This window comes from Sebastes fasciatus, chromosome 8, assembly GCF_043250625.1.
Source record: "Sebastes fasciatus isolate fSebFas1 chromosome 8, fSebFas1.pri, whole genome shotgun sequence".
In the NCBI taxonomy this organism is placed as follows: Eukaryota; Metazoa; Chordata; class Actinopteri; order Perciformes; family Sebastidae; genus Sebastes; species Sebastes fasciatus.
In genome coordinates, this window is record NC_133802.1 from 20,019,086 (window position 1) to 20,039,720 (window position 20,635).

At 40.0% G+C, this 20,635-nt stretch overlaps 1 protein-coding gene across 1 annotated transcript; it reads left to right on the forward strand.

The window, feature by feature from the left end:
- The first annotated feature begins 3,763 nt into the window (after nucleotides 1-3,763).
- LOC141772770 (solute carrier family 26 member 6-like) lies at nucleotides 3,764-20,635 on the forward strand. Its single transcript, XM_074644165.1, has 19 exons — nucleotides 3,764-4,097; nucleotides 4,980-5,119; nucleotides 7,733-7,843; nucleotides 7,931-8,103; nucleotides 8,205-8,369; nucleotides 9,832-9,984; nucleotides 10,191-10,273; nucleotides 11,478-11,625; nucleotides 13,532-13,645; nucleotides 13,760-13,837; nucleotides 14,740-14,835; nucleotides 14,931-15,037; nucleotides 15,110-15,179; nucleotides 16,675-16,767; nucleotides 16,907-17,017; nucleotides 17,131-17,481; nucleotides 17,632-17,686; nucleotides 19,089-19,219; nucleotides 19,323-20,635. The coding sequence occupies exons 1-19, from the start codon at nucleotides 3,952-3,954 to the stop codon at nucleotides 19,347-19,349; spliced, it is 2,352 nt and encodes a 783-aa protein (XP_074500266.1). The 5' UTR covers nucleotides 3,764-3,951; the 3' UTR covers nucleotides 19,350-20,635.

Below are 20,635 nucleotides of genomic sequence, written 5' to 3' on the forward strand. Positions count from 1 at the left end.
TTACAGGAAAAAAGAGACAGAGCCCAATTCCAGTATCATTACGTCTTTTAACAATATTTACTTTTATACAGATAAACTGAGTTGAATAACATTAAAAGGAAACGTATCAAACCAACATATCAAATGTATTTGGATCCAAAAGAACAACATGTGTGTAATCTCATTCAAACACCTGTACATATTCTGGTATCTGCCTTTTAAACATTTATAGTCCTGTGGAAACATGCATGCTTAACCCTGTTTCAACTCTTTTTTTTTTAAGTGATTCGACCAAAACGAGTTCCGTCAGTAAAAGATTAAAAATTAAACATGATCTTGTTTTGTATAATCTGTGAATGAGCTGAGATGTGAGTGGGGTTGTAGAATGTTATTGCTAGTTATCCTTTTAGATGTGCTTCGTCATCAAGATAGTCCCGAGTTTTAACAGCACATATTTACATGGGTGTGACAGGAACCAGAGTTAATGTGTGTAAAAAGAACGTCCTGTTACTGTACGTCTAACACTCATCTGTTGCTGTTAATCATTTCAGTAAAAAAAAGGAGATCTTCTCCTGTGAGTCATTTGTTCTTTTAGGTAAAATGATTGTTTTGCCAGTGATGTTCATTAACATTAAAAACAGAAGAGGATCAGAAATGACCACATAGAAATATAGTAGCCTATTTGAAGCACAAAGACAGACATTATGAACAGCGTTGCTGCTGGAGTGAAGTACACACTGCAGTTTATAATTTTTGTCTTTTGTAATAATATCTGAAACTAATAGTGCCACCAGCTGCTCTACTTCTAAGACTAAGTAAGGGAAAATGTACAGCAAGCTGGACATTGTTGTGAAATAAACCCAGATGGGGGGGAAGCCAAAAGACGAAAAACAACAGACAAACGGACTGCAATGTAAATGCTTCCGGGTAAATATGCAACGCTCAGAGCTAGTGACGTAGAATAAGTAAGGGATAATGTACAGTGAGTGTGGGTGGACCCCGACGCAAAGCGCCCCGAGAGGGTTTATTTCACAATAATGAGCCGCTCACTGTACATTATTCTGCTTATTACACGGCTACTTACTTAAGAAATCAATGATTTGACACAAAAACGGTCCGCCAGAGTCCGACATCAGAACTGCGACCATAGCAACAGTCTGCTATACATAGCAACGGTCTTCTATAAAGAAATAACAGACCGTAGAACGCCGTGATTGACTAATCAGAATTGGGTACACTACAAAAGCCGTGTAATAAAATACAATAAAATACAATAAAATACAATAAAATACAATAAAATACAATAAAATACAACTTTATCTTCCACTGACCATGACATTTTCTTTTGACTTAAACCACTCCTCGTCAGTAAAAACATAATAGAAACATAAAACACTGAAGACAATATGTTCAATGTAAAACATTAATGATAATCACAAAGGTGCGTCTGTACTTATCACTTATCAAGTCTTCATCACTGATATGCTGAGTACAGGGTGTGATCTAGGAAAATAGTTATCCAATAGAGTGAAAAAAAAAATACAATTTCAGTTATAAGATTACAAGTGGAGTAGAAAGAATAGACTTTTGTTAAAAAAAAAGAAAGAAAAAGTTTTCTCCCCAAGGGCAGCAAGAGTACAGGGTATGTGTGCTGTTTTTTAGTTTTTTTTAAATAAACATGTAAGGGATTATATTTTTAAATTGTTGGGAAAAACAAATAGTGGTATCACTTTTTCTGCGTTAGTTTATCCTTCTTGTCTCAAACCTTCATCACCTCTCTGTCCACATTTGAGCGTATACACTGCTCCTTTTTCACACAGACTGAACGACAAGATAAACCTCAAAATCAAGTCGTTTTGACAAAGACCCTATTAAACGTTAACCAGCTCCACATAGACATCAAACAGATGATTCGAAGGAGCCCTGTCGGGAGTGTGACTGATGAATTTGCATTATAAGGTTACCTGGTTCGAAGGTAAATTGACCTTTATTTAACAAGCTTTGAAGTTAGAGTGATATATCAGACACCTTTATATAAATATTGAACGTAAAGAGAGAGACATTTATACATATTTCCAGTGTGCCTAGAGGCACAAGGCACCGCCTTGTGCGAAGCCAACCCGTTTATCTTCTTATTCCGGCTTTTTCCGTGTGTGTTTTTCGGCACACTACTCCTCCCGCAGCGTTGCCAGCACCTGTATAAAAAGTACATCCAAACGTGTGGAATGATCGGGAATGGTGTGCTATGACTTTTCTAAGAGATTTGTGCAGGGGTTTGTGGAAAAATCGTGCGATAGTGGGATTTTTTGCTCCGTAGGAATGAATGGTGCTCAAAAACACTCCTCTTTTGGGCCATACAGAGTCGCCATACGGGTCACAAGACTTGGGACTTTTTATTGGCCCTTATTGGGCCAAATGGCCATTTTGGTAGCGTGCACGTTTTTCACGGAATCGCAGTTTACGTTTTGTGAAATTTTCATACCGTTTCAGATTTTATAATGGGTGTGTATTGCTTGGGTCGTTAAAGGCTAGAGTGCATGACATCACCGCTAGAGTGTAGGAAAGCTTTAAAATCTTTTGAAAATGTTCCAAACAAAATTGCTCGCTAACCCAGAATATTCACTTTTCATTTTTCATCAAATTGTAGGAAATTTTGTGCTGGTCGCAGTCATGTAGCTATGGAATCAGTCGGACTTACACATTTGGCGATAAATGCCTGGAAGTGAGAGCAACTCCAGGCTACGCTCCAATAGGAGCCCATATTAAATTTCACAAAATGTTTGGGATCAGAGCAAAAGTTACTACTTTTCAAAACTGCCGCTGAGGTCACATTTTTGACACTATGTTTTTGCCTGAGAAGCACTTTTATGACACGTACGTCTCTGGTTAACTCCTATTATAAACTGTCTGACTGAGTGTACTTAGCAGTGGCCATCACCACGGCAACGTTTCATTGCTGCTAGACAGACAGGTGATTCACATTAGCCAATCAGAGCAGGCTGACTAACATAGAGACACACACACACACACAAGTACACACACATTTTAACTATGTAACTCTTATATATTAGTACTTTTATTTGATTTGATTTAGTACTGTGTGAGATAAAATTGCGTTATATGTTTTACATATAGAGAGTCTGTTGACTCATGATGAGTGGAGAGGGTTGCACAAACATTTTAGTGGTTTGTTTACTCACAGAAAACAAGATTTAGAGATTTCAAACATGTGCTAAGCAAAATCTGCTGGTTTCCTCAGTTAATCTGGGTTTATGTGAATCTTTGGAAATAAAAAGTTGTTTTTTGGATTGCCAAATTCTATAAAGCATATTGGGCAAGGTCAGCAGGACGATGTCTCAAAACTTTCTTGCTGACAATGAATATATTGTTACTTTATGTCCTGAAGGAGGAAATTGTTAGGCAGCCATAAAGATAAGCTGTCTCAGTCAATCTGACCCATAGACTACACATAAAACTGACCAGCATATTATCTGTCCCACCACCTGGTGAGTTGATTTATTAAAGAAAAACAATAATATAAACAGTAATTTTTAACATAAAACTAAAAAAAAAAAAATCACACAATGTTTTCCTATATGCTTTAAGTAATGTTTGTCAGTTGCAGTGTTTCTAGTGACTCTCAGAGTTTTCACTAAATTATTCACCATAGGGTGACATTCACAATCACACACACATTAGCTCAGGTGTGTGTGTGTATGCAGAATAGAGACATGTGGGCTGGTGGTTGTTCACTTATAAGGACAGGAAAGGAAGAGTCACACCCACAGTCCAAAAACGAACACTGTCAATCAGTATAGAACAACCAGGAGGCTTCACTCTTACCACACTCTGTTTGGCTTGTGTTGTAACCACAGTTAAAGTACAACTCTACCTATCCTTTCCATTCAAGAAGACCCTCAAAGGAAGACACTGACTTTAAGGAGGAGGACTGCTGAATTTGTTCTGACAGACATGGACATGGAGGAGAGGGACTGTTCAGATGGGGAGTATTTTGTGCAGAGGATGGTTCTGGATGAGCTGCGTCTGGATGAAGTGGCAAAGAAAGGGACGTGGTCCACTAAACCCACCGTGGGCGATCGTGTGAAAGAGTCCCTGAGGTAAAGATAGAGAGGAAAGGATGCCGGGAAGGGAGATGTGACATGCAAATGAGGACACAAACTGACAAAAAGTTTGTGGACGTGCTTTTGCATGCTTGCAATTGCATGTGTCTGTATGTGTGGCTTTACTGCTCACTCAACCTGTTAAAAGTGACTCATGTGTGAGTCATAAATGAGTTTTGTGCTTGTGAATGTGTTCAGTTGTTTAGCTATCTCAAAACAGAATCGTGTTGATTACCCCGATCGTTTTATCCGAGTCATTTAATGACGGTGGATGAGCAAAGTTCGCAGTTATTTTTGTTATGGAAACATTTATGATGAGCTGTGGCACATCATGTAATACTCGTACAATATATATTACATAATATTAAGCAATCACAATAACACAGGACATATTTTATGTTAAAAAATATTTCCAGTTCAAGAGGACAAAACTCTTTTGTTGTTATAAGTTGCTAAACCTGTTCTAGGAAAAATAGATATCATATTTGTTTAACATAGTCAATCAGCCCACAACTACACTATCTGTTACAAGAAATAGCACGTGGACATGTTGGTGTGGACACTGTGTGTTGTACAGGGCCAGCTGATTAAAAACTGTAGCAGGTGTTACAATTCGCAAGTCTCATTTAAGATATTTGCTTGGAAAAAAATTTGTTGATATGTTTTACAGGAGTTAATCACTCTTCAGCAAACATAATTAAAATATAATCACATCCAAATGTATTATTCTCTTCACCTTGCACATGAACCGATATATACACATATTTTAGGTGACTGTACAGGCAGACACACACCCTCCCCTGTGAAAAGTTTGAAAGTGAAATTGTGTGCTTTGTTATATGAATGCTGTTTACTGAATTTGTTGGATGACTGTTGCAGGTGTTCGGTACCCAAGTTGAAGCAGTTCGTGCTGAGCTGGGTCCCTGTTCTCAGCTGGCTGCCTCAATACTCCATCAGAGAAAACGCCATAGGGGACCTGATCTCTGGCTGCAGTGTGGGCATCATGCATCTGCCGCAGGGTTTGTAACACATGTATGAATGTGTACAGCGGAGGGAGCTCCAAAACTTGTCACCTTGAAGGAATTAGTAGGGTCCATTCTCTGGCTAAGATGTGTTGATGATTGATTTGTCTTCTATGGTCCCTTTAATAAGAATTTAGCCCCCAGGTCCCTCCCAAAAATCCTGGGATTTTTTTGCCAGAGCGCCAAATCCAAGACGGCCACTGGCAGCATCTTGAAAAATTTTCTTTTGAACCAGAGCACCTATGTATGAAGTTACTTTTTGTGTAAGTCAACCATGGATGTATCAAGAGGACTGAATACAGCATTGTAGATGGGCTCCCGTTCATTCAAGTTGCTCAGTGGTGCATGAAGCCAAAATGTCTTGACTGCCAAGTGATAAAGTACCCGGATCTTCTGGCAATCTTCTGCATCCATTGGGTCCATGGAGCAGGCGCAGTAGCGTTTCCTTCAACTCCGCCTCCCAGCCTTCGCTCCAGGACCTAATGATTTAAATAAGGACTATTCAAGTGTTCATACTGGGAAGTTGATTCACCTCAAAGAAAAATTATCCGCTAATTTACAGACGTCTCTTTCCCAATGTAAGTCTATGGGAAAAGTATTTTTGGGCCCAATGGCATCACGTGACGGACATGGAAGTTGGCCACTATGAAAATTTGCCTCAAAGCCCGGCGCACTTCCTGGGGGCGACCACGGGGATTCCAATTCTTCAGTAGAGTGAAAATGTAACTTTTGAACGGAAAGATATTTGTCAGTAAAAATTGTCTATAAAATACATGTAAAGTAGATTTTACTTTTTAAACTATATTTGATTATTTATTCTGGTAGATCATGACATTATATAATAGAAGATGACCATATCTGGGTAGAACAGGACCAGATCTTTCCTTGTGCCTAAGGAGTGGAATGAGGTCTGTCTAGTTCTATTAGAGTGTTTTTGTTTGTGTTGGGACAGCATGTACCGCAGACAAGAATTTAGACAGATGACACACCTCATTCCACTCCTCATGTAAAAGGAAATCTCTCTCTCTGTGTCAGTTTGGACGAGATCCAATGTTAAAGAAACACAACACTTTTCTGGTTAGGATATAATCCACAGTCCATGTGTCACATACTCCTGACACTTTAGTATTTTTAGGTTATTAAGTTCACTTAAATAAAATAGATAATAAATATAAAATAGTAATAACTCAAAATAGATTTTCAGGACGTGAACATTATTGTACTAAAACAAATCCACCATGCAGGTGCCAAGTAGTTTCTGATAGTGTGAAGAATACTCTTCTTCTACCCAGTTCTGGTCTTAGGGGCCTGACACACCAAGGCAAGTCTGGGTCCGTCGGTGAGCGTCTGTCAGCCTAGTTTTGCAGTGTGTCCCGCACTGTCGGCTCTAGTCGGCCCGTATCGTTTTTTTTTTTTGCCGAATCAGCATGTTGAATCGGCGGCAGAGCCCTTCAGTGAGAGAAATCACTCTGATTGGTTGTTCATCTTAAATGAATCAGTGCACGAGAAGAGAAATGGAAGTGGAAAAAGCAAGTCAACAAGTAAAGTCACACAGAGGTCTCCTCTCATTTTTCATCTTCATCTCATCTGATCATTCAGATACACAGATATTTTCACAGCGACATGGTCATCTGGAATGAAGCTAAGTGGTGAGTGAGAGTGGTGTGAAAATGGTCGGCAAACACTGCTTTGTTTCATGTACGTATCATAACAACGACTTAGATCTGCCGTCCTCGGTCTTCCGGTTTCCACTTTTAAATGACGAATACAGACTACCGCTACCTGCCGGTAGGAAGAGTTGTTTCATCTCATGCAGGCGCAGGACGTCTGTGGTTGTTGGCTGTTTGTAGTAGTCTTTGTGGTGTGTTCGAGTGCAGCTTTTTGGCCAAGATAAGGCGATGTGAGGCGACGCAACGGTCGGCCTTTGCCGCTGCTAGTTCTTTGATGTCGGTTTGGTGGTTCTGGGCCTTTATTCTACCCAGACCTGGTCGTCATCTACTAATGTAATGTCATGATCTACCAGATTAAATGATCAAATATAGATTAAAAAGTAAAATGTGCTTTAGAAAGTGTCTTTTATAGACAATGAAAAACATCTTTCCGTTCAAAAGTTAAGTTTCACTCTACTGGGTGGCGGCCATACTGGATTTCTGGGTCAAAATGACGTCATAACGTCAAACTTATGCCAGAATCAGAATCCCCGTGGTCGACTTACACAAAAAAGTGTCTTCATTTTTCAAGATGGTGCAGGCAGTCATCTTGGATTTGGCCTTATGTGCAAAAAATCTCTGGATTTTTTGGAAGGGATTGGGGGTAAAATTTTTAATAAAAGGTCCATAGAAGTCAAATCAATCATCAAAAAATCTGAGCCAGAGAATGGTCACAGAATTGAGATTATGGACCCTAAATATTTTGACGTTTTGGGAAATGCACTTAATATCTTTCTTTCTGAGAGAGTTATTTGAGAAAAATTAACTACACTTCTGAAAGAGAGTGGTATAATCATCTCAAATAACTCTCTCAGTCTCTCCAGTCGGACTATTCTTCAAATATTTTAAACAGTAACTATTTTTGAATTTGTTTTGAACTTTGTATATTTCTTTTTACTAGGCATGGCATATGCCCTTCTGGCCTCCTTACGCCCAGTGTTTGGCCTTTACACCTCCCTCTACCCGGTGCTGGTCTACTTCATCTTTGGTACTTCCAGACACATCTCCATAGGTGAGTGAGAAAGTGTGTATGAAAGTGGCAGTGACTAAAGATGACTGAAAGACCATGAAAAAACATGTTTGTATTTTGTATGTTCAGGTACGTTTGCTGTGATCAGCATCATGATCGGGAGTGTGACGGAGAGGCTCGCACCAGACAGTCACTTTATTGTAAATGGCACTAATGTGACAGGAGGTGTGGACCTCGATGCACGGGACGCATACAGAGTACAGATAGCATGTTCCCTCACGGTCTTGACAGGACTCTTTCAGGTACTTTTGTGTGTCCATTTTGACCAAATTGAAGAGGTACTCAAGAACCCCTTAAAGCCATATTTCACTATTTTTTAATAACTATCTCTTTCTCCTTCCAGATCCTGTTGGGTGTGGTGAGGTTTGGTTTTGTGGTCACCTACCTGTCTGAGCCACTGGTTCGAGGCTACACCACAGGATCAGCATGCCATGTATGTGTGTCCCAGCTCAAGTACCTGTTCGGCGTCTCGCCGGCTCGCTTCACCGGTCCTCTCTCCCTTATTTATGTGAGTTTATGTCATGCATTACACAATTCACATATGTATAATAAAGAGAGATTGATTGATTGATAGACTGACTGTGGTGGGCAAAGTTCAGAATACATTTTTCTAGCTTTGCAGTAAATACAAGTTTGGTGAAGCTCATAATGGTTTGTTTTTGTTTGGACTGATTTAGCCCAGCAACTAGCCTGACTAACTATGACTTTTACAGCTTGACTTTGAGATACTTGTTCTCGAATATCCTTATGTAATAGTCTGTCATTTTGAGAATGACAAATAGCCTACAACTCCTGTGTCTGTCTGTTAAATATGAAGCTTGACCCAGCAGCTGGTTAGCTCAGCTTAGCACAAAGACTGGAAACAGGGGGAAACAGCTAGCCTGGCTCTGTCCAGAGGTATAATATCCACCTACCAGCACCTCTAAAGCTCATTAACTAGCACTATATATCGTGTTTGTTTCATCAGCACAAAAAAAGTATAAAAAGGACTATTTGCTGTTTGACAGATGGTTACGTATATACCGACAAGGACCAGTTGCCAGGCAACCAGTGGAAACAAGAAGTTACTGTTCCTATAACGAAGAAATAGTTTTTCTACACAGTAAACGAATGAGGTATAACAGCCTGTTCTCATTCCCAGGACAAATACCGACGCTTTGTCGCGGCCGTCGGCGTTAAACCCATCTAAGTCAATATTAAATGCTCAGGGAAAGTGCTGTGGCGACGTAATTTAAAGAGCGAAAGAGTCACACAGGGCGGATGGGAGTGGAGGTGGATGGGTCCAACAAACACAAGGCTTTCATCCAGGAGACCGCTGTTCGTGTCACGCGTCACGTTACAATCCGCTGTTCGTTCATTTCCCGTGTTCACAATGTTCAGTGTCATTTTGTACAAACATAGTACATTTAAGCCCAAACATGTTCTTTTTTTTCCCTAAACCTAACTAAGCGGTTTTATTGCCTGAACCTAAGCAAGCGTTTTTGTTTCATTAACAACATTAAGTACGTTTTCACTGCGACCGAAAAGTGACGCAGAGGGGTCTGACAAAGCGTCAGTATATGACGAGTTGGGATGAGAACGTGTTGGATATAATGTATTAATTAGTGAGCTTTAGAGGTGCTGGTAGACACATTTTATTACCTTAGAGCTGAACCAGGCTAGCCGTTTCCCCCTGAATCCCGGCTTGTGCTAAACTATGCTAAGCTATAATAAATTGTTCTCTCTGCTTGAGGTGTAATCGGGTGGTCCTTTTCGTGGGGAGTATTAACTTTAGATTCACTGCAGGGGAGTATTGTATTGGTATTTCCACAATTGTGTCCACCCCCTCCCCTACTTTGGGGCAGCAAGGTGGCAAAGCCAGTAGGAAGACCACCATTAACCCTGTTCCCACTTTGCTGCTTTCTACACTATATGTGGATTATCCTGATTTCAAACTTTCTCCCTCTGTTCCGTCACTCTTTTCCTCTCAGACTCTGGTGGATATTTGCCGGCTGCTGCCTGAGACCAAAGTGCCGGAGCTGGTGGTCAGTCTGGTTGCGCTCTCTGTTCTCATTGTGGTCAAAGAAATCAATGCCTGCTACAGACAGAAGCTGCCTATGCCCATCCCGATAGAAATCATAGTGGTAAGTCCTCCACTTTGCTGTTTTCTTTGCTTTTCTTTTTCATTTACACAGCAAGTGTGTTCATTCAACAATCCAGCAGGGGGCATCTTGACCACAGTGATAATACTGGACTGAGACACTGATGATGACCTTGTTTTACACTTGCCAAAAGGGAAGTAATGGTTAACCTTAAAAACGGAAGCATTACTTGTGCCTTTTTTCAACAGATCATAGCAGCAACAATCATCACCCACTTTGGCGGGCTTACAAGTAAACACAGCATTGATGTGGTTGGAGAGATTCCCAGTGGGTAAGTTAATATTTGTATGTTTGTTTGTGTGGAATAAGAGAGGGAGAGAGGGAGAGGGGAGAGAGGTGAAATTCAGGACAGCTGTTAGTGCAAGGTTGTTCACAAGATCGCAGGCACAAAAGTACCACATTTTGTGGCTGTGGAGATATGTGGAGCTGTTGATAAGACAAAGCAACGCAGGCTGCAAAGAGACAAACAGGGTCACAGTGTGTGTTTTTGTGTGAATGAGTTTCTAAAAAGCTCCTGCGGTGTAAAAGTCCATCAGTGAGCAAAGTTTCCCCAAAAGGCTTAAAACAGGGATGTGTAAACAGAGGATATAACAAGAGATTATTGTAATATACTGTAGCCTATGCACACGCTACTCTGAGCTTCTTCTTGTGTTTGCCAACAGCTTTTGATATTAATGGGATTAGGATTTTTGGTCATTTCCGGTAAAAATTAAAGTTTCTATAGTATTGAATAAGTGAGAAAAAATGTGTTTCCAAGTATGTTGAATAATATGTACATGATTGTAAGTCAGGCCAGACAATGTCAATCGATATAATTTATCAATAATCACAAGTTAAATTTCTTTTAAAGGAACAGTGTGTAATAACTAGGGGGATTTATTGGTCAGAAATGGAATATAATATTAATAAGTGTGTTTTCTTTAGTGTATAATCACCTGATAATAAGAAGGGTGTTTTCATTACCTTAGAATGAGCAGTTTATACCTACATAAAACGCGTACTCTTCATGGTATCGGCCATGTTGCATCGCCATGTTGCATCGCCATGTTGCATTGCCATGTTTCTACAATAGCCCAGAACGGCTTGGGGCCGGACCGCTCTCTCTCTCCTGCTTCACCACTCACTTCCCACATATACACACACTCTACGCACTGGCTCTGCTCTAAATGACTTATGCTATAACAACTGGCTCTAGAGAGGGACATTTACGTTTTTGCGTCGGCCACCGTAGTTCTGCTACACACTTGGCACACAGGAGAGGCTTCAGTTGGTTGTAATCTGCAACCTCAGCGCTAGAAACAGCCAGATCCTACACACTGTTCCTTTAATGTCAAGAGTTTTTAACAACCTCTGGGGAAATGTTAGCCGTCTTAATGTCCTGAGCTTATGGAGCTGCTTGTGTGCCAGCAGTATGTGTGCTGTACAAGATAAACGTGATAAAAACCAGAACCATTCATCTTCTCCTTCTGCTCCAGGCTCAAGGCCCCTCAAGTTCCAGATGCCACATTGTTCTCAAAGGTGATAGGCGATGCTTTTGCAGTGGCCATTGTGGGCTACGCCATCAACATTTCTCTGGGCAAAACATTTGCCCTCAAACATGGCTACAAGGTGGATAGCAACCAGGTGAGGAGTACACACACACACACACACACACACACACACACACACACACACACACACACACTCACAAACAGCTGTTATACTATTACAGAGTTATACTTGGAGTCCCTGTTCCTGTCTGACTCACAGCTAACAGAGAAGAGTCAAACTTTGGCTTAATAATAAATAGACTTTACTCTTATGACTGTCACATCAGTGGAAACATGATTCAGATTGTCCTGGATCAAGTTAGTGAATAACTTCACATACCTGTGTTTGTGTCTGTACGTGTTTCTGGTGTTTATTTTAAAAAGAAAAGAAATTCAGGTATTTTATTGGTATGACGTCACTAGCAATTCATTCCTACAGTTTTACGTCATACTAATCCCTAACTCAACACAATTGTTACTGTCTCTCGTTTCTGAAGCGTTACAGAACAGATTATTTATTTGACTGTATCGTGTTCACAAATTGCAATTTTCCATTTGAAAGATGATTTTCCATATTTCATATAGCATATTTTTTTTATTTTTTTTTTACCAAAGTATTTTATTAGTTTTTTATATTATACAAAATACAATTTCAAATCAAGTTTGATACATTTTAACAAAATCCCATCCCACAAGTAACCCCAACCCGTTGCACCATTACAATTTTGCAATATGACATATAAAAACATAAATTCAATGGTCAGTATGATAAACGATTTATAAACACACAAGGAAAACAAATGGGTAGGAGATTAAAAAGAAAAAAAGAAAAGGGCTGGAGGGGGTTTACTGTATATCTATACATATGAAATGTCTGAGGCAACCATCTCTTCTACCTGATCCAGAGCTGGTTGCCAAATGGTGTAAAAGCTGAGGGCACAGCCTCTTGTAGCGTAACAATTGTTTTCTAGTGTCAAATGATGCATAATATCTCTAATCCATAGATTCAAAGTTGGAGGAAATTTTTCTTTCCATTTAAGTAGTATAAGTCTTCTAGCCAGGCGCATAGCAAAGGCTATTCATACTGCATATTTGTGCAATTTATAAAAAGAGGTTTTTCTTTTTACTTGATAGTCCCCATCTACAAGTCATTTGTGCAACATAGATTTCTGAGGAATATAGTAATTACATGAATGAATTTGATGGCCAAAGATTAATTTAAGCCAGTAATTATACAAGTCCAATTCTAAATGTAATAAACATCTCACAGTGCTTAACATCATGTCACAAATCTACCCAGGATTCACCCCACACTACAGTCGAACACATACATATGTGCAACATGCATAGTTGCAGGTACAGTAAATTAATTTTAAGTAAGTATCACTCTATCTGTCATGGAGATGTTCTCTTTTGCTTATTCATTCTCCTCTCATTATTCATTCTTTATTCCAGACCACGGGTTGAAAAGCTCTGCCTTCCCTTTACTAGTACATCAGGTCGTGTCATCATTTTATTGGAAAACGTATGTGCTTTGAAATAGATACACACAAAGGAAGAACCTCTAACAACCTGTGTGCCTTCTCCACAGCTCTGCACGTGTTGACAAGTGTTTTTTAATCTCTTATTCTTAACAGCACACAGAATTATTCACACACTTGCGGAGGCATGTGACTGCAGTCTTTCGAGAGAGACGCAGGCTGGGAGCACTCACCACCTCTAAGAGCTGGCCTGCTAAATCATTAATGTTCAACAAGCTTTATGCAATGAAGTGTCTTAAATATGCTTGACACTGCCCTCAGCCTGACAGTGATGTATTGACTTGACCATAAAGCTAATGAATAGTACACAATATATTATAGACTCGAAGGTTAAAGACCTACATATAGAAGTGGAATAAAGGCCATGATATTAATAACGTAAAATTTCAGTACCGATATCAAAAGTCATCTGTTTCTCTTTACTTTAAACTGAAATGTTGCTGTTTGTTTTTTATCCAGGAGCTGGTTGCTTTGGGTCTTAGCAACACGATTGGCGGCTTTTTTCAGTGTTACTCTGTGACTTCGTCCTTGTCTCGCAGCCTCGTCCAGGAGAGCACGGGGGGCAAGACACAAGTAAACACACACATATGGACATATGAGCACAAATACCTATGATTACATTGAATTCTTATGTTCAACTTGAGGCCATTTATTGTACAATAAGTGTGTGTGTGTGTGTTTTGTCAGGTTGCAGGAGTGATTTCGTCCGTCATCGTGCTCATCACAGTTTTGAAAATCGGCTCTCTCTTTGCAGATCTCCCAAAGGTAACACTCTCTCTCTTTTTTATTTTTTATTTGACCTTTATTTAACCAGGTAAAATCAATTGAGAACCAATTCTCATTTACAATGATGACCTGGCCAAGAGGCAGCAGCAAGAGTATAAAAACACAGTCCACACAAGCGACACAAACAGCACAGATACAGTACAGTATGACAAACATACAGCATGCCATATGACAAGACATGAGAAAATGGCTAAAAACAGCATAGGTAAATAAATATGTCAGCAATTAATAAACACTATGTACAAAAAAAGGCGGATTACTGGATGTTCTTTGTAAAAATTGAAGATAGAGAGAGAAGTGAGGGCTTGTCAGCAAGTACAGCAGTCAACTATGACTTGTTGCAGCTTTTGTTTGAGCATGTTGAGAGAGGTGAGAGCTGTTAGTTTGAGCGTGTTTTGTAGTGAGTTCCAGTCATTTGCAGCGGCAAAATGAAAGGAATTATGACCAAAGACAGTACGGACTTTTGGAATGATGAGCCTAATGAAGTCACTGGATCTTAAACGGCGATTGCTGTCGGAAATGTGCAGAAGATTTGAGAGGTAGCGAGGGGTCATTCCCAGAATTGATTTGTATACTAAGAGCAGCCAGTGTTGTAGGCGCCTGGTGTGAAGGGAGGGCCAAAAAGATTTTAGCCAGAAGGTTATTGATGTGTGTGTTAAATGAGAGAGATGAGTCCAACCAGAAGCCAAGGTATTTGTAGGAGCTGACAAACTCCAGCTCCGAGCCATCAGCACTGTAGATCTTGGGAGGGCTGGGGATGATGAGGTTTTTCTGGTCAAACAGCATACATTTAGTCTTTTTGGAGTTGAGGAGCAGGTATCTCTCTCTGCAGACATTTTTTAGTAATCTGTGTATATACCTCTCTGTTTGTGTTCCTTCAGGCTGTCTTATCCACAATAGTGTTTGTGAATTTGAAAGGAATGTTTATGCAGTTGACGGACGTGCGTTTGCTGTGGAAGACCGACAAAGTTGATCTGGTACGACTCTATCCACTTCAAGACTCATTTTGCTCAGTTAAACATTGTGTCAACCTTACAGCTCTTTGACTGTCAGTGTTCATGCTGCCCTCTAGCTGGTGTGGCTGGTAACATTCGTCAGCACCCTCCTACTCAACCTGGACCTGGGTCTGGCTGTCTCCATTGGCTTTTCCATGCTCACTGTCATCTTCAGGACACAACTGTAACTACACACACCACTTGATGTAAACACAATGAGAGATTTTGATAATAATGTCATTTTAATACTTCTCAGGCCGCGCTACTCTATCTTGGGCCACGTGTCAGGCACTGAACTGTATTTGGACACAGACACCTACAAGGAGGTAAGAGTCTTTTAGAGACAAATGAGAGATGCTCAGTATACTCATCCACAGAAAGTTAAAGGGTCAGTTCACCCAAATTATAAGAACATATGTTCTCACTTACCACTTTAGATGCTGTGGATTTAACCCTTCAGATTTCACTACAGAGTTCACTATTTGCATCAGACTATTTCTTCAGTAGAAAGTAATTACATATTGCTGTACATTTTTTAGCCATGCAGGCAGCCCGGCTCTAGATCTGGCAATGTCGGTAAGACAATCTACCACTTTAGTCCAGCCTGAAATACCTCAACAACTATTTGATGGATTGCCATGAAATTTGGTGTAAATAACTGCATAGTAACCTCGTGATTTTGGCGATGCCCTGACATATTCTGCAGCCCAACTAGCAGGTCAAAGTTTTCACTTATCCTGAGAAATATCTCAACATCTACCCGGTGGATTGTTACAAAATTTTGCACAGACATTTCCAGAGGATGAATCCTAATGACTGATTTTTGTGTGTTCACCTCAGGATTAATTGTAGGCTGAATAACTTTGGTGATCCCTTTACTTTCCATACAGCGCCACCATGTCAAAATTATATTATTTTTGTCCAATACTTTGGTTTATGACCAAATACCTGCAAAAATAATCATCAATCTTCGTTGTACTTTGTGTTAAGTGCTAATTAGCAAACGTTAAAAAGCATTTTAAGATGGTGAAAATGGTAACCATTGTCTGTGCCTATCTATGCCAAAACCCATACTACCATACTATTTAGTTCAGCAGAAAAAGATCCAGTGCTGTGTGCCAAAAATACCAGGATGACCTACTACATCCAGTTGTATTTTTCAGTATGCAAGCCAGCATGCTTTTCTGGCTATTCTGACCCACAATCCTCTACGCAGCAGATGAATGAGGGTCAAAGTTCAAGGCATATTGCATGTAACAGTACGCACTTTTTAAGGGCAGCTGCAGTACGTACTAAAAGTTAAAAGTAAAAGTATGTGATTTGGAACGTAGCCTATACTTGCTTATTTGCATGTTAGCAAGCATCGTCATTGTGAGCGTGTTAGCATAGCATTTAGCTCAAAGCACCACTGTGCCTATAGGTGCAGCCTCACAGAGCTGGGAGCATGGCTGTAGTCTTGTTTAAATATAATTTTTGCCACAAACAAAACAAAATTCAATTCACATCCATTGTACAACAGAAACCTCAGAGTCAGATATCTTAAAAAATGGACAAAAAAAAAGCAAAACTATCTGCATTATTACATAAAACTAAGGGTAAATGAGAAATATGCTTTTTCAACCCTGAAATTTGGGTGAACTGAGTCTTTACAGGAGCACTGTGGATAGAGTTGGTCCAACTTAGATGTAATCACTTTCAGTCATTAAGTGGTGGAAGAACTCCATTTAGTCAAACAATACCTGGGGGAGGTACAAAGTGCAAATGAAAGCAGAACAGGGTGTGAGTTTCTCAACTCTTCCGCTTCATGATGTGTCCCTACAGGCTAAAGAGATTCCAGGAATTAAAATCTTCCGTTCATCTGCAACTATCTACTACACAAATGCTGAGATGTACTTGGAGGCCCTGCAAGAGAAGGTGTGTGTAAATAAATGTGGATGTGTGTTTGCGTGCATTTGATTACAAGATGTAATCCCTGTCCGGTGTTTACAGCACCCTTAATTGCTCTCACTTTCCCTTTTCTGTCTTTAATGTGATGCTCGGCTTTTTTGTGCAGAGTGGAATTGAAATTGGGAAGCTGCTGACGGCAAAGAAAAGACGAGACAGGAAGCTGAAGCGTGAACTAGAGAAAGAGAAAAAGAAAGCTAAAAAGGAGGCAAAGAAACAAGTATGATACCCTAAATGACGCATTTAGAGATACCTCCGGTTACACAAATTATGGATTTGATAAGAACTGATAAGTCACTAATAGTTATTTCCACGTTTTCAACCTTTTGGCAGAGAAAAGCAGGCAGCCACATGTCCAACAGCACATTACCAAAGATGAACGAGAGCAACATCTCTGCAGGCCTGAAGGGACAGAGTCAGGGGAACGTTGTAACCTTACGCCTGGAAAAGACCTCTACAAATGACCTTAGTAAAGGACAAGTAAACTGGGCTTACCAATATGACACGACCATGTGCGACTCAGATTCAGACACTGGTTGCCACGGTGATGACAGCATCAGCCACAGATCGCACTACGATGATGAGGAGAAGGGAATGCCGTGCGTGTCAGGCACGCACAGCATCATCTTGGACCTTTCGTCAACCAGCTTTGTGGACACGGTCACTGTGAAAACCTTGAAAAATGTACGTGTCTGCCAAGATCTGTCTGTGTTCATTAATTTAACCATCAGATGTTTAAATAAGTTACCTCAGAGGGCATGTTCATCTACCTTTTCTTTTTTCAAAGAATGAATAGAAGATAAAAACAAAGTAATTTCTGTCTTTTACTCCCAGATATTCAGGGACTTTGGAGAGATTGATGTGGACATTTATCTAGCAGGCTGCCAAGGTGAGTTGCACACCAGACAAAACAGAGACAAACTTAATGTCCTTAATGTGGTGTCAAGGCACTGAAGCGTTAGATAATGAATGCGTCAAGGTCTCAGCCTCAGTGGCGCCATATTGTTCACCGTCGGACACATCAGTCACACATAAATATTTATTTCTAGAATCACAAAATGCTTTCCGTCCCATGCGTTCATTTTTTGTGACTTGCAAGAGGGGTCTGCCTGTCTATAGAGTGGCTTGCATATAAAGCTATTGGCAAGAAAACAAAAACTATTCTGAAAAAAACATAAATAAATACAATAAAATTATTAAATTTTTTAAGAAAAAGAAATACATAAATAAAATGAAAGAAAATAATAATAAAATCAAAAGACAAGCTTAAAAACACTCTGCTTCCACCTCATCGTTGCACTGATTACAGCAGATATTTTTCTGTCCTGTCCTGCAGTCTATATGACATTCTGTCATATGTAGCTACTTTTCCTATTTCAGTCACCCAGTCCTGAAAAGGGGGCTCTCCAGGCGTCTTCCAGTTTCTGAGAATGATTTGCCATCCAATCATAATAGCAGTCTCCTAATATAAAGTCGGGATTAATCACGATTAATCGCATGCTTGTCCATAGTTAATCGTGATTAATCACAAATTAAATGTATATTTTTACTTGTTCAAGATGTACCTTAAAGGGAGATTTGTTAAGTATTTAATACTCTTATCAACATTGGAGTGGGCAAATATGCTGCTTAATGCAAATATATGTATATATTTATTATTGGAAATCAATTAACAACACAAAACAATTACTTTATATATGAGATAAATATGATGAATACCCTCACAGGTACTGCATCTAGCATAAAATAATATATGCTCAAATCCTAACATGGTAAACTGCAGCCCAACAGGCAACAACAGCTGTCAGTGCGTCAGTGTGCTGACTTGACTATGACTCACCCCAAACTGCATGTGATTATCATAAAGTGGGCATGTCTGTAAAGGGGAGACTCGTGGGTACCCACAGAACCCATTTTCATTCACATATCTTGAGGTCAGAGGTCAAGGGACCCCTTTGAAAGTGACCATGACAGTTTTTCTGCGCCAAAGTTTTGCATAAGTTTGCAGCGTTATTTAGCCTCCTTCGCAACAAGCCAGTATGACATGGTTGGTACCAATGGATTCCTTTGGTTTTTCTAGTTTCATATGATACCAGTATCTTCACTCTTTAATACAGAGCCCGCTAAAACCTAAAAAACGCACGTTGCGTTAATGCATTGAAGAAATCAGTGGTGTTTTTGCATCAACGCATTATTATCGTGTTAACTTTGACAGCCCTAATATAAAGCTTTGGACAGAACATCTCATAAGGTCGCTCATTGTCATGCTTTTCTGTTTGTCCAAATATTAGCGTGTGTCGTGGAGCAGCTGGAAACCGCAGGTTTCTTCTCAGAGTCCATCCAAAAGAGCAGGCTGTTTGTCACGGTTCATGATGCAGTGCTTCACATTCTCAAGAAAATGGGGCAGACCGACTTTGTACTTGTGAGTTCAGCACTCTGAATATTAATCACTCAGCTTCACTTATCACTTGTCGTTGCTGTAATACATTCTGCAATGTTCCCTAAATGTACCTCATTTTTCTCAGGATGTGTCTCGCAGCACTCGGATGTAACCAGCAGGGGTCAGACTGTTCCAACTCTCGCCATCTTCTTCCTCCTCCTCCTCCTCCTCCTCCTCCTCCTCCTCCTCCTCCTCCTCCTCTTAGGCTGCTCCATTGCTCACTATTGGTCGTCATTCTCTCCTCCCCTTTCAGTGGGGGAGAATGCACCACCTTGACATGGCGGCTGGTTGCCATGGAAATACAGGGAGCCGTTGCTGTGGCAACAGGCTTTTTATGATATAGTCTAATGAGATGGCCAGCAAGAGGCTACGTCATTGCAGCTCCCTCGCTCTGTGTGAGTGAGAGACAGAGAAGGGGCGGGGGTAGAGTGGGAGAATGTAACACTGGACTAATAGGAGTCTGTATTTATAGCCTGCATGAGAGAGTAGAGCGGGAGTGAAAGGTTGACTGTAAGGGGAAACTCATACGTGAGAGGTGCTGTTGTGAACACACGGGCCACGATGTCTGTCTGACAATCTATATTCTTGAACCAATGCACGTCTTCCACAACAAATCAATAAAATGTAAATATTTTGTCACTGATATGGCCGGGCCATTCCCTCTGGGAGGGATTCTCAATCCTGATTGGCTCCTAAAGCCTTCAGGAAGGAACCGAATTGCAGATACGGCGCGATAGGCGTTGTATTTAAAATGAGCAGCAGCTTTTAAACACAACGTGGGTGTATTTATAGTCAGTATTCACACGTCTGATACCTCTGACATCTTGAGCTCCCTTCTATTTTTGGGATCCAGTGTTATCATAACTATCAGAGGCTAAACACTGTATTGTCATATATTATTCGGATAGCCTCAGCCATAAAACATTTTTTTTTTTTTTATATATTTTTTTACTTTAAAAACGTATGTGAAAAAGGTGTTTGTGTCTGCAAGACAGGTCCATTTATATGTGCAATTATTTGAAAAAGAACTTTCTTAATCATCATATTGTATCATGAGTGTTTATCAGGTGACTCTTAGAGGGATGTTCCCACCACAAATAAATTATCGACCTGCAGAAAACACTGATATGTGTGTCCGGGATCCTCAGATATTAGCTCCTTGAATGAACCACTCCAATGTAAACAATGTCAAGTGTAAATGTAAACAAAAATGTTTCCTTAATGGTGCTTACTACTCTACCTGACTGATTACACATCCACTTCTGTGAGATGTTTTTTTTTACAGGTGTAACATATTTAATGTGATTGAACCAGAATAGTTTTTGTACATAGCTAGAGTTCATTTTATGAACAAGTATGAATGAGACCATGTAAATAAAGAGTCATAAAAACACATCG

Coding starts and splice junctions, on each gene's coding strand:
- LOC141772770 (XM_074644165.1), top strand. CDS start 3,952: ATGGACATGGAGGAGAGGGACTGTTCAGATGGGGAGTATTTTGTGCAG. Junction 5,120..7,732: donor CATCATGCATCTGCCGCAGG/GTTTGTAACACA, acceptor TCTTTTTACTAG/GCATGGCATATGCCCTTCTG. Junction 10,274..11,477: donor GTTGGAGAGATTCCCAGTGG/GTAAGTTAATAT, acceptor CTTCTGCTCCAG/GCTCAAGGCCCCTCAAGTTC.